The sequence below is a fragment of the Halichoerus grypus genome, chromosome 8, assembly GCF_964656455.1.
Source record: "Halichoerus grypus chromosome 8, mHalGry1.hap1.1, whole genome shotgun sequence".
In the NCBI taxonomy this organism is placed as follows: domain Eukaryota; kingdom Metazoa; phylum Chordata; class Mammalia; order Carnivora; family Phocidae; genus Halichoerus; species Halichoerus grypus.
The window spans coordinates 141,696,470-141,710,638 of record NC_135719.1 but is presented as its reverse complement, the minus strand read 5'-3'; the positions used below and the strand labels follow the sequence as shown (position 1 = coordinate 141,710,638).

The window sequence follows — 14,169 nt, the reverse complement described above, 5'->3', positions numbered from 1 at the left end:
TTGAACTATAAACTGCAGCAGAAAGAGTAATTTGTATCATCTGTTCATGTTCCCTAATTCCTTTGCTTAATCCTGCCTCTCTCTTTCTAAGTGAACTAGACAAAATGTTACATAATTTTATGTTTCTTAGCCTATAAAACCTCCTCGTAAAGTCAATTCTAACCCTGATGGTTGCTTTCCATTAGCTTACATTATAGGCATTATTTCATTTTCTTCCTTTACATTACAGTGTCCCTAAATGTTTAGTCTGTCAACAGACTACTACACTGTGCACTTTTTAGGACCTGTAGGGTGTCTGGAACACCATGTTCTGTTTATTATGTATAAATGTGTTGCTTTCACAAAATCCATTTGCTTTTCTCAGGATGTAACTTTTAATTTAACTCAGAAAACATCACCTACAGTGAGGAAGACAAGTACTTTTACTTTTGAGCTGCAAATCAAAGAAAAAAGCAATTTGTATCTTCTGTTTATGCTCTTTAATTCTTTTAGTTAAGACAATTTCTCTTTTTCTTGGTGAACTGTACAAATAAGTTATGTAATTTCATGCTTCCTAGAAAGCTCCCAACAAAATATTCATAGTCAAACACTGAATTTTTTAAGTCTGGATCTTCTCAACTGTGAAATGAGAATAAATACATCATGTAGAGTTGTGATGAGATGTTTAAAAGGGTGTGTCTAAAGCACTAGGCACAGTACCTAGCCCACAGAAAGTGTTATGTTATTATTGGTTATCCACACATCTGTGCTACTTGAAATAAGATTTTAAAAGTAAGTAAAGCTAAGTTTTTTATTCACATATATCTATATTTACACAGTAAAGGTTTTCTTTAAACAGCTGAAAATGAAATCTTTTTTAAAGAAAATCAACCTATATTCAGTAGATGTAAAATACTCTAATAAATAATTACATTGGCAGAAACTTCTATTTTTTCTATTATTTCCATTAATGAAAATAATGCCATGTAAAATTAATAAAACTAATGAATCTTTTCAGAATCAGATTGGTAGACCACATCTGCTAATCTCAAATGACTAAATTTCATATTGATTATGTCTCTTTTATTCTTTCCTTATTATGCATCTTTCTCCACTCCCCCAAAAAAGGCCTCTCTAGGACCATAAATCAGCATCATATCACTCTACTGATATCCCATTTTTACTTCTCATCCAAGAATGCCATCAGTGGATCAGGCCAATATGTCATTTGTCTTTCAGGCAGACGCTTACTGTCTTAGAATATTATGTTCAATCGATGCTCATTTTTAAATCATTGTTTATTATTTTGTGGAAAAGAATTCAAACTTAATCAATAAAGACCACAGGAAAAAATGTTATTTCTTTTTCAAAGGATACCCTATGATTAAGTCGTTGAACATGAATACATTGTTAACAACTGTATTTAAAAGTGTCTCCAATCCAGGAAACTTAAGTTGGAGGTCAAAATATTTCCTTCCTGGAGTCTTATTTAAACTTAACCTTGAGATGAGTGACCTGATAGCATTATCATTCACTGTACACTTTGGATAAAATTTACAAAGTGAATTGCAGAAATACTATGGATTAGCTCAATTCTAATCCTGACTTGGTTTCTGCCACTTTTAATCTTAAATTCCTTCATCTCTAAGACAGTGAAAATAGCAACCCATTTTAAAAACCATTGTTCAGTTAATATATTATTGTAAGGATGAAATGCAAATGCAATACAACAACAAAATAAATAAAAATAACACTGGTGAAATTTTATACTACATAAGGCCAGAAAGAACTTCCTCATCACTGTGTCTAATGCTCTTTAAGGTGAAGATAAGCTAAAGGGTGAGCTCTAAAAGCTGCTTATCCTACTCTTGTGAATGTGCTAACAATCTCAGGAATGAGTTTCTTACAGAATATTTATTGTTCATATCTTTAAATTCTCTAAAAGTAAATCATTCACAGAAGATTAGTAAGTACACAAACTACTGTTCCCCATGGATTTAATAAACAACCAACCAAGACACTCAAAACCAGCAGAACCATACAGATGCTCAAGCCAGAAATCTGCAAGGCATCTCTCACTTCCCACATCTAATTCATAGGAAGTTCTGCTCATTTCGCCTCAGTAACTGCATCTCTAATACAGCCACTATGCCCCTCTGTCCCAGGTAGCTGGCCTAATCCAAGCCACCTTCACATATCACAAGGACCAGTGCTGTACCTTCCTAATTCTTCCACTCCAAGCCACTCGCCACACAACTACCAAAATGATCATCATAAAATGTAAATGGGATAAGCCACCACTCTGCTCAACGGCTTTCCACTGTCCTAAGAAAGAACACCTCTTGCGTGCTCTGTCACTGACCATCTCTCTAACTTCTTTTCAAGTCACACCCCACTCCTGCCCACTGCATTCCAACCACACATGCCTCCTCCAGTTCCAGCCAGCATTTCGATCTTAGGGCTACCTGCTACTTCCTCTGCCTGGACCACTCATTCCTGACTCCTCAAATGGCTGCTTCCTCCTACGCCTTTGGTTTTCAGTTCCTCAAAGAGGTTTTCCTTGACCTCCCAATGCACAGCAGGTAAGCCTGTCCCTTTATCCTGTTCTTCAAGGCACTTACTTGTTTCATGTCTGTTTCCCCCACTCTCACCTGGACCCTCTGAGGGCAAGTTCTCTGTTTTGTTCACCTCTGATCTTCTCACTGCTTACAACAGTGCCTGGCTCAGTCAACATTCATGCAGGAATGAGAATGTCATTATTACTATATGCTCACTTGGGGATACAAGATTGCTTTTTTTTATATAAAATCAACTAAGGAATTATGGCCATGGCAAAAGAGAATAAAGTGGCTATGTGTGATTTTTGTCATAGTTTTATCACTTGAATGTAACCATTCACAGAAGCAAGGCAGAACTGAAGAAGGTGCTAACTATGAGTACCAATAAATCTTCACAATATCTGAATATGGTGATTTAAACATGATTTGCACATAACATAGGTTTTATAATTTGAAATGGAGTTGCTTAAATGTTTAGCTGCCCACATTATATATTAAACTCTCTATAAAAGTCACTATTATTACCCCATAAAGTCTTTCCAATATACTTAATTCTTCACTATTTTTACACAAAGTCAGAATCACACAATTAAATACTCTCCTAGGATTGTTCTTTAACTGTTTTCCATAGTCTTTAGGCCATCCTGCATAGAATTTAATCTAGGACTGTCTTCTACCCTTTCGGTATCTTTTTTAGGACAAGACAGAATAAATGAGTCCTAAATAAATGGGTGTTTGTTGATAAAAGAAATGAATGAAATCTTTCAGCACTAAATAAAGGCTTCCTTAGTGCATATTCATTAGTATACATTTTCTTTATATCCATTTATTCAGTTAACCTTCTGTATTATGGATTAACTTTAATTACCTTAAAAGCCTATTAAAATCTTATCTTCTATAACTCAGTTATATAATTTTAGCAAATACATTTGATGCTTTGTATAAATATGCTGTATATATGAGTGTATAATATTCTTTATACATTCCCATGAAATTAAGATTTTTCAGGAGTTATTACTTGACTTTATTATGAACTCATTAATGAAAGGATTTTTTCAAAATAATTGTGAAACCTCTAAAGGCCACTATTCTCCACCCTTCATCTTTTAATTTTGCTTTAAGAAAGTGTGGGTGCTCAGTAGGCTGTCCATGAACCAGATTTAGCCTGCTCAACACAGAGTGTGTAGCATGCTCGGTATTTTTAGCTTTAAATCAAATTCACTTACCTACAATAATTCCTTAGTCGAGACTTAACCACTTGTTCCCTTCTACTATCATTTAACTGGCACTTCCAGGTGTCATGCCAAGAAGCTTAGGTCAGTTACTATCACTGAAATTGAATGTGAAATTAAACCTGGATGGTGGAGACTTAATTCCATTGAAAATACAGCATGATTCTGGGAAAAATAGCTATGAAAAATGGATTCACTTTTGAATCACATGCAAAGCCAAAATAAACATTTTCTCAATTCACTATTGTAACCAGTAAAAAGAAATTCATAATGCCTGCATAGAAATGTGGGCATCTTATAAAAATAACATGCTATATCCCTCACCTAAATCATAGCGGCCAGAACCATGATGTGTATGTCTAAAAATGAAACTCAAGAACACACTAATATAGTTTTTAAACACATATAAATTAATAAAAAATTATGAACAAGCTATAACCAACCAGAAAGCCAAAGCAAAGTATACAAAACTCACTATCAGCAAACATAGTCCCCATTAGTATGTAACCTCCCTGACCCTAAATAGTAGGTAAGCTCCCTGAGGACACATAAGCTGTTGTCTGCTTTGCTCATTCAAGTTCTTACAAATAAGAACAACACTCTGCACACAGCCACAGATAAATAACAAATACTATGTATCAAATATTTAATATTATATATTAATAATCAATAAATATTAAATACCACAGAAAAGAACGTTCTAATAAATCAAAGATTTTTGTTTAAAGCAGGAAAACTAATTCTGAAGGAATTTAGGAATCAATAAATAAATATAAAACTAAAACTGTGATGGTAATTCAATCTTTATTTGGTGATTCTTTAGAAGTCACTAGAGGGTGATTATTAGGAATATTAATTAAATTTAATTATCAGTGTTGCAGAAATACTATTAAAATAAATTTACATCAACAGACTACCAAATAAGATAGCTATGATTTCATAAGACTAAGGAAGATGATTTTTTTTTTTTGAGCTACTGAAAAGCTACCTTTATTAAATAAAATGTCTTGGGGCACCTGGGTGGTGAGTCGATGAAGTGTCCAACTCTTGGTTTAGGCTCAGGTCGTGATCTCAAGGTCATCTCATGGAGCCCCCCGTCGGGCTCCACACTTGGCAAGGAGTCTGCTTGAGACTCTCTCTCCCTCTCCCTCTGCCCTCCTCCCTCCCCCTGTGCATGCACACTCTCTAAAACAAACAAATCTTTTTTAAAAACAAAATGTCTCTACTGAGAAAATGACTAAAGAAACATTTACAACTTAACATCTGGATTTTTCCCATTTTCAGCCAATTTTCCTAAATATTTTCATTATAACTCAAAATGTGTATTATAATACTTCCTCCACTCCACAATTAGGTACAAAAGATCAGCCATCCAAAACTCTGACATCTCCTCCTGATAATGACAATGTGCTACTGGAAAAATGGTAAATTCAAATCTTATTTCACACCAACTTACTCTAACTTTCGGCAAGACTCTCCGAAGTGTCTCAGCAGGATTCTGTCGCATCAAAAATGGAAGATTTGCAATCACACTTGTTCCTTGGATATCTTGGCCAGCACTTACAAAGAAAACACAAATTTAAAATTTGTAATTACAAGCCGAGTGCCTACTTTACAACTATAAAAAGCAGGGACTTTTAATGATAAATGCTCAAAAACATCTGACAAAGTTTTAAACTTTAAACACATCACTTAGATATAAAAATAAAACCAGACCTGAAATTTCATTAAGGAAATCTTCTAACAAATGCACAAAGATATGAATCATGCTTCCGCTAAAACAAGATTCTCTACATACATGTCTTAAGTCTAAAAGTCTCGAGGCGATTTTTAAGTACTTCCTATAAAACTCTACCTCATTTTTTCCTGTGACCTGCCAGTTTACTGTACTTTATAAAAAAATATATAGATGTTGCAAAATTTCACTATGGTAAAATATTAGTAACCATAACAACAGCAGGGACAGCAACAAAATCGACTTACCACAGACCCATACAACTTTCTTCCGATCCAATGAAACCACTGTTGCACTAGCTGGACTCTAAAAGTTGCCAGAAATTTCTTAAAGATATACTCAGGTATATTTACATGGTACCTTTTTGATATAACATTCATTAGGTCAGTAAAGCTTTCCCAAAATAATCTCAGTGACACTCTAGGGGCCTAACCACCTTGGAAAATGTGTTCAGATTCTTCTGAAAAACTATTTCCATACAGAAAAATCTTTGTTTGAAAGCATTAGCTAAGTGACATGTGCACATACTTGAAACATATTATTAAAAAGATGCTGGTCAATGTGGAACCACCTCAGATGGAAATTCTACTTTTTCTTAACTGATAACAATTTAAATGTTAATTGCCGACACCATAATATTTATTTTAATTAAAATTATTTTTACTTATCACTTCAAATAGAACTTTTGTGATTATCTGTACATAAGACCTTAACATGGTTTTTTAAAGAATTTCTTAAGGTATTACATTTATTGGCTTCAGAGTTTAATAAGTTCTGTTAACAAGAATCATATCCTGATTCTAAACGGAGTTGCCCCGTTGTGAAGAAAGGCTTTTCCCCTGTTGCAATATGGCAGTGAAATATAGGTCAGTACAATCGTTTCACATCCTTGACACTCTCAAAGTGAATACTCGAAAAGACAACATGCTTTCCTTCCAAAATAGAAATGAGAAGAGAGTAAAAGAAGGGACCCATGCCAAGATGGGAAGAAAATCAAAAAAGGGAAATTAGAGTTGCATATACTATAGGTGTCCCTTGAACAACATAGGGTTAGGGGTGCCATCCCCCCGACACAGTCAAAAATCTGCATGTAACTTTCAACTCCCCCAGAACATAACTACTGTTGATCGGAAGCCTAACTGATAACATAAATAGTTGATTGATACATGTTTTGTATATATATCATATACTGTAATCTTACAAATAAAGTAAGCTAGAGAAAATAAAATGTTATGAATAAATTCATAAGAGAAAAATACATGTACAGTACTGTAATGTATTTACTGAAAAAATATGCATACAAGCCGACCTGCGCAGTTCAAACCCATGTTGTTTAAGGATCAACTGTACTTCTAGTGGGTCAAATGGTGGCCCTCCATAAGGTATGTCTGCATCCTAATCCTGGAACCTGGGAATGTTATCTTAATTTGACAAAGGATCTTGAGACCAAGAAATCATCCTGGATTATCCAAGTAGGCTATAAGCCCAATAACAAGTGTCTTTAAAAGAAACACTCAGAGAAGACAAACCAAACAGAAGAAGGGAATCTGATCACAGAGCAGAGATGGGAACAATGCTGCCACTAGCCAGGGAATGCCAACCGCCACCAGAAGCTGGAAGAGGCAAAGAACAGATTCCCCTAGAGTCCTACTGACACCTTCATTTCCACTTGGTGATACCGATTTCAGAACAAGTAAAAGAATAAATTCCAAAACAGTGAGAGAATAAATTTTTATTGTTTTCGGCCATCCAGGTAGTGGTGATTTCCCATGGCAGCCACAAGAAACACACCACTAAAGAACTGGGAGAGAGGAGAAATACCTGAGAAAGTAATGTTTCATAAGACAATTCCTGGCCCAAAGCAGAGGTTCAGTGTCTCCTGAAAGGATGGATGAATGGATAACTCATTAGATGACCTGATGCCAGGAATATTTAATATTGAACAGAACACTGGTGAATTTTATTCACTAATTTTGCAATTAGGCAAAAAACAATATGGTATCAGGCATCTAATAGATGTGGGATGCTGGGTGGCTCAGTCGGTTAAGCGGCTGCCTTTGGCTCCGGTCATGATCCCAGGCTCCTGGAATCCAGTCCCATGTCGGGCTCCCTACTCAGCAGGGAGTCTGCTTCTCCCTCTGCCTGCCGCTCCCCCCTGCTTGTGCTCTGACAAATAAGTAAATAAAAATCTTAAAAAAAAAAAAATCTAATAAAACAAACAGAAAACAGGGGCGCCTGGGTGGCTCAGTCATTAAGCGTCTGCCTTCCACTCAGGTCATGATCCCAGGGGCCTGGAATCGAGCCCTGCGTTGGGCTTCCTGCTCAGTGGGAAGCCTGCTTCTCCCTCTCTCTCTGCCCCTACTTGTGTTCCCCCTCTCATTGTGTCTCTGTCAAATAAATAAGTAAAATCTTAAAAAAAAAACACAAAACAGAAAACAAAAAATAAATGGCAGATTTAAGCCCAAAATATCAATAATTACATAAAATACAAATAGTCTAAATTCATCAATTAAAGGACAGGAAATGGCAGAGTGGATTTAACATGACTCAACTAAATGGAGCCTACAAGAAACTAATCTCAAATAGAGTACCAGCAGCAGGTTGAAAATAAAGGACAGAAACAGGAATCAGAAGAAAGCAGGAGTGGCTAGGTTAGTACCAGATAAAGTAAACTTCGAGGAAAAAATCACCAGAAACATTAACATTATATCATGATAATAGAGACCATCCTCCAGGAAGACACAGCAATCCTAAACGTGTGTACACCAAATAGAATTGCAAAGTATGTGAAACGAAAGCCTACACAACTGAAAAGAGAAATAGACACATTACACACGCACATGGACATTTCCACACCCCTCTTTCAACAACAGATGGAACAAGGAGACAGAAAATTCTCAAGGACATAGGAGAACTCAACAACAGCAACAGCCAACAAGATCTAACTGATATTTACAGTACACTCTGTCCAACAACAGATTATACATTCAAGTGCCCAAAGGATGTATGTCTAAAAAGACCACATCCTGAGCCATAACACAATCCTCAACAAATATTTAAAGCTTGAAATCAGGGGCACTTGGGTGGCTCAGCTGGCTAAGTGTCTGCCTTCGGCTCAGGTCATGATCTCAGGGTCCTGGGATCTAGCCCGGTAGAGGTGACGGGCTCCCTGCTCAGAGGGGAGTCCGCTTCTCCCTCTCCCTTTGCTCCTCCCCCCTGCTCATGCTCTCTGTCTCTCTCTCTCTCTCAAATAAAATAAAATCATAAAAAAATTGAAACCATACATTGTTTTCTCTGATCACAATGGAATCAAACTAGAAATCAATAATAGATCATTTAAAATTCAAAAATTCTTGGGGACTAACACACTTCTACATGATGCATGGGTCAAAGGAGGAGTCCCAGGAAAATATAAAAATACATCCACCTGAATGAAAATGAAAGTACAACATATCAAAATTTGTGGGACACAGTAAAAGCAGTGCAGAGAGGGAAATTTATAACACTAAATAAATGCATACATTAGAAAGGAGGAAAAATCTAAAATAATAATCTTTCTACTATGAGAACCTAGAAGAAGAAGGGAATCACGATAAAAACAGAAGGAAATAGTAAACAGAAGAAAGTAATGACATAAATACAGAAAATGATATAGAAAATAAATTTTTTAAAAAACCTCATTCTTTTAAAGGATCAATAAAATTAGGGCACCTGGGTGGCTCATTCAGTTATCTTGATTTTGGCTCAGGTCATGATCTCAGGGTCATGAGATCGAGCCCTATCACTTCTTGGCCTTTTGGCTAAGATCAAGTACATGAGATTGAGCCCTGCATCAGGCTCCGTGCCAGGCTTAAGATTCTCTCTCCCTCTCCCCCTCCACCCCCATTCATTCTCTCTCTCTCTCTCTCTCCCAAAAATAAATAAATAAATAAAGGATCAATGAAACTGACTACCTTCTAGTAAAACTGGCAAATTAAAAATGAAAGAAGACACAAATTATCAACATCAGGATTGAAACAGCATATCACTACACCCTATAGACACCAAAAGGATAATAAGAGAATACTACAAATAATTTGACATATATAAATTTGAGAACTTAAACCAAATAGACCATTTCCTAAAAAAAAAAAAAAAAAAAAAACCCACAAACCATCATAACTAACCCAATTCAAAACAGATCATTTGAATAGTCCTACAACCATTAAGGACACTGAATTCTTGTCAAAACTCCTTAAAGAAATCTCCAAGTCCAGACAATTTCACTGGATAATTCTACCAAACATTTAAGGAAGAAGTAACACCATTCTACACAATCTTTCAGAAAACAGAAGAAGGGAGAACATTTCCTAAATTACTTTATGAAGCTAGTATTACAGAAATATAAAACCAGGCAAAGAACAAAAAGAAAAACTTGAGAACAATATGCTTCATAAATACAGATGCAAAAATTCTTTTTTTTTCAGATGCAAAAATTCTTAACAAAATATTAACAAGTAAAATACAGTGATACGTAAAAGGAAAAGTTATATACCATGACCAAATGGGGTTTACTCCAGGGATGCAATGTTGGTTCCTTTTTCACAATCAGTGTAATCCATCATATTAACAGGTTAAAGAATAAAAATATCCATGATCATATCAATCAATGCAGAAAAAAACATTTGACCAAATTCAATACATGAACACTGAAATTACAAATACAATACCACTTGAAAAATGAAATACAAAAGTAGAGAGGTTTAACACAATTCATATCAAAAATCTAAACAAGATTTTTGGGAGACAGAGACAATATTTTTCTAAAATTTATATGGAAAGGCAGAGGAACTAGAATTCTTGAAAAGACAAAAATTATACAAATGGAGAACCAGATTAGTGGTTTTCAGGATTTGTTAAAGATGGGTGTAGGGAGGGAAATGAACGTAACTAGACAGTGATAGAAATCTTACCTATCTTGATCATATCAGTATCAATATCCTGGTTGTGTTGTACTATAGTTTTTCAAGATGTTACTATAGGAGGAAACTAGGTAAAGGGTGTATATGGGTATCTCTGTATTATTTCTTACTCCTGTATGTGAATCTATAATTATCTCAAAAGAAAAAGTTTAATTTAAAAAAAAATCAATCAATATGAGAGAATTCTTTAAAAACACATATGAGCATCTCAATAGATGTAGAAATCTGACAAATCTAGCATTCATTCATGATTTAAAACTACCAACAAACCAAAAATTCCTAGATAAAGAATGCCCTTCAGATAAAGGGCATCTACGAAAAACATACAGCTTTCTTCATATTTAATGGTACATGAATGAATGCTTTCTCCCTAATCAAGAACAAGACAAAGATGCTCACTATTACCACTTCTATTCAACATTGTGTTGGAGGCTTGGTTTGTGCCAGGACAATAAGCAATAAAAAGAAATAAAAGGCTTATGGATTGCAAAGGAAAGAGTCAAATTGGCTTTAGTCACAGACATTATTGTCTACAGCAAAAATAAAACTTACATGGAAATGCAAAAGATCTCGAATAGCCAAAACAAACTTGAATACAAACAAGGTTATAGTAGAGCAAATATTACCTTATTTCACAACTTATTATAAAGCTACAATAAAAAGGACAGTGTGGCACCAACATAGAGATAGTTCTGTAGATCAATGAAAAAGAATCAAGTGTCCAGGAAATAGACTCAAACATAAACACATGGTTGATTTTTGACACAGGTGACAAGATAATTGAATGAGGAAATGATCATCTTGTCAACAAAGGGGGCTGAAACAAATGGAGAGCCATATGCAAAACATAATGAATCTTCCCCAACCTGAAGCCATATACAAAAAATTAACTCAAAGTAGATTACAGGCTTGAATGTACGAGCCAATACTATAAAACTTCCAGAGGAAAACTTCGCAGAAAATCTTAGTGACCTTGGGTTTGACAAATATTCCTTAAATAGGACAGAAAAGACATAAATTATAAAAGAAAAAATATAACAAAAAGAACTTCATCAAAATTAAAAACATTTGCTGGGTATTAAGGAGGGTACTTGTTGTGATGTGCACTGGGTGTTATATGTTAAGTGATGAATCACTAAATTCTGCTCCTGCAACCAATATTATATTACATGTTAACTAGAGTTAAACATTTTTTTTTAATTTTTAAAAAATTTTTAAAAATTTAAAAAATTTACTTTCCAAAGGCACTGCTACAAAAACAAAAAGGCAAGCCACAGACTGGCATGAAATATTTGCAAGATATATATTCAACATACAACTTGTATCTAGAATATACAAAGCACTCAAACTAAATGATAAGAACATCCAAAAAGAAATGGACAAAAGATTTCAAAACTTCACCAAAGAATATATTCAAATAGCAAATAAACACATGAAAAAGATGCTCAACAAAATTAATCATTAGGTAAATTCAAATTACAACCACAATAAGATACTACACATCTACTAGAATGACTAAATTTATAAAGACTGAACATACCAAATGTTGGCAAGGATGAGAGAGTACTCTCACATACTACTGATGGAAATGGAAAACGGTGTAATACTTGAAAAAGTTTGACAATCGCTTAAAAACTTACACATACACCTACCAAACAACCTAGACATTCCACTCTTATTTACTCAAGAGAAACAAAAGCACATGTTTACAGAAACACCTGAACACAAATACTTATCAGAGCTTTGTAATAAACAAAAACTGAAACAACCCAAATGTTCACTAACAGGTGGGCAGATAACCAGATTCTGATATGTTTATACAAAGCAGAATACTATTAACAATAAAAAGGGATGAACTATTGATACACACAACAACATGGGTGAATTTCAAAGCAATTATGCTGAATGAAAGAAGCCATACTACTGTATGATTCCATTCACCTAAAATTACAGGGAATGCACATAAACTATAGTGACAGAAAGCAGATCAGCTGTTGCCTAGAGAATGAGAAAAAAAAATGAAGTTAGGATTGCAAAGGGGCATGAGAAGTTTCAGCAGTGACTGATAGGTTTACTATCTTCATCATGGCGAGGATTTCATGGCCATATACATATGTCAAACTCATGAGACTGCATTTTAAATATGTGCAGGTTCTTTGTATGCCAATAACACCTCAATAAATATGTACAAAATAAAGTATGTAAATACAAAAAGACTGACAGAAGGGTACCTAGGAAGGCGGCAACAGTAGACACCTAGTTTTTGAAATATCCTAGTATTTGAAATATCAGAGCCGAAGGCAGTCGCTTAACCAACCATAAAAACAGAGCAAGAGTAAAATAAAAAACTCATGCACTACAATGACAACATAACCAATTTCCCACATAAACCCAAGATCCTGCATGTATGGACAGCAGCTAAAACTATAAATGATTTTGTACACTCCAATACCTGATGAGTTCAATGTGTCCATAATAATATCTCAAGGAGCTAAACTAGTCTTATCCCTATGAATTCTCAAAACATGTAGAACAAAGAACACTGAAGAAAAATTCTAGGAAATAGAATCTGAACTGAAGAGGATAGGAACAAAAGACCACAAAGGGAAGACAAGGTCCAAATAAATGTAGGGAAATAGAGCCCAGAAACCTCAGAAAGTAAAGCATCCTATTTTAAACATGAGGTAAAAAAATAAGAGGGAGCTCTAGAATCCTGAAATTAGAAAAGCTACCATGAACCACACTGCCTTCTAGGGTTTATGAAACTAGTTTCATGTAAAAAGGAGAAACATAGAAGGATCATGATGTAATTCCATATACAGCTACCAAAAGAAAAAGAGAATAAAGAGTGGACTAATAGCCCTAAAGACAACGAAAGACAGCCATGCCCACAAAACAGCTAACTATAATTACTATTTCTCCACAAGCAAAAGAAAGAGAGAGAGAGAGAGAAAGAAAGAAAGAAAGAACGAACGAACGAACAAAAGAAAAAGAAAGAAAGAAAGAAAGAAAGAAAGAAAGAAAGAAAGAAAGAAAGAAAGAAAAAGAAAAGAAAGCATAAGGTATTGGAAAAAAACCCATCAATGATAATTATGAAAACTCAGAAATAAGGTGATAGAATTCAGGAAAGAAACGAAGAAAATATTTCAAAAAACTAAAAACTAGAAAGAACACAAGGGTGAATGAACGCAATAGATAATGCCTTAAGAAAAATAAAAGGTGAATCAAAAAAAAAAGAAAAAGGTGAAAAGAAAGATAATTTTTAAATAAAAAAGATTTAAAAGATTTGGGAGAAAGTAAAAAACATTTGAGAGAAAGTGATATAAAAGCTAGGCAAAAAAGACCAGCTCCTTTTTTTTTTTTTTTTTTTTTTAAAGATTTTATTTATTTGTTTGAGAGAGAGAGAGAGAGCACATGAGAGGGGGGAGGGTCAGAGGGAGAAGCAGACTCCCTGCCGAGCAGGGAGCCCGATGCGGGACTCGATCCCGGGACTCCAGGATCATGACCTGAGCCGAAGGCAGTCGCTTAACCAACTGAGCCACCCAGGCGCCCCAGCTCCTACTTTTAATAGGAGTCCTCAAAGAAAAAAATCCAAAGCAAGGGAAGTGTTTAAAAAAGAAAAAGTTATAAAATGAAACCTTCCTTTAAATTAAAAAAAAAAAAGATTTAAAAGAGCACACCATATAACTGAGAAAACCAATCTA

General features: G+C 34.8%; 1 protein-coding gene across 2 annotated transcripts in view; it reads right to left on the bottom strand.

The window, feature by feature from the left end:
- PPP4R4 (protein phosphatase 4 regulatory subunit 4) overlaps positions 1–14,169 on the bottom strand; it is a 101,957-nt gene that overhangs the window by 62,678 nt on the left and 25,110 nt on the right. The window contains exon 3 of one of the 2 annotated variants that reach the window (XM_036071868.2): positions 5,226–5,328. The exons of the other annotated variant lie outside the window; for it this stretch is intronic. Coding sequence (XP_035927761.2) covers positions 5,226–5,328 — 103 coding nt within the window. The remainder of the gene's footprint in view (positions 1–5,225; positions 5,329–14,169) is intronic. 2 annotated transcript variants of the gene reach the window in all.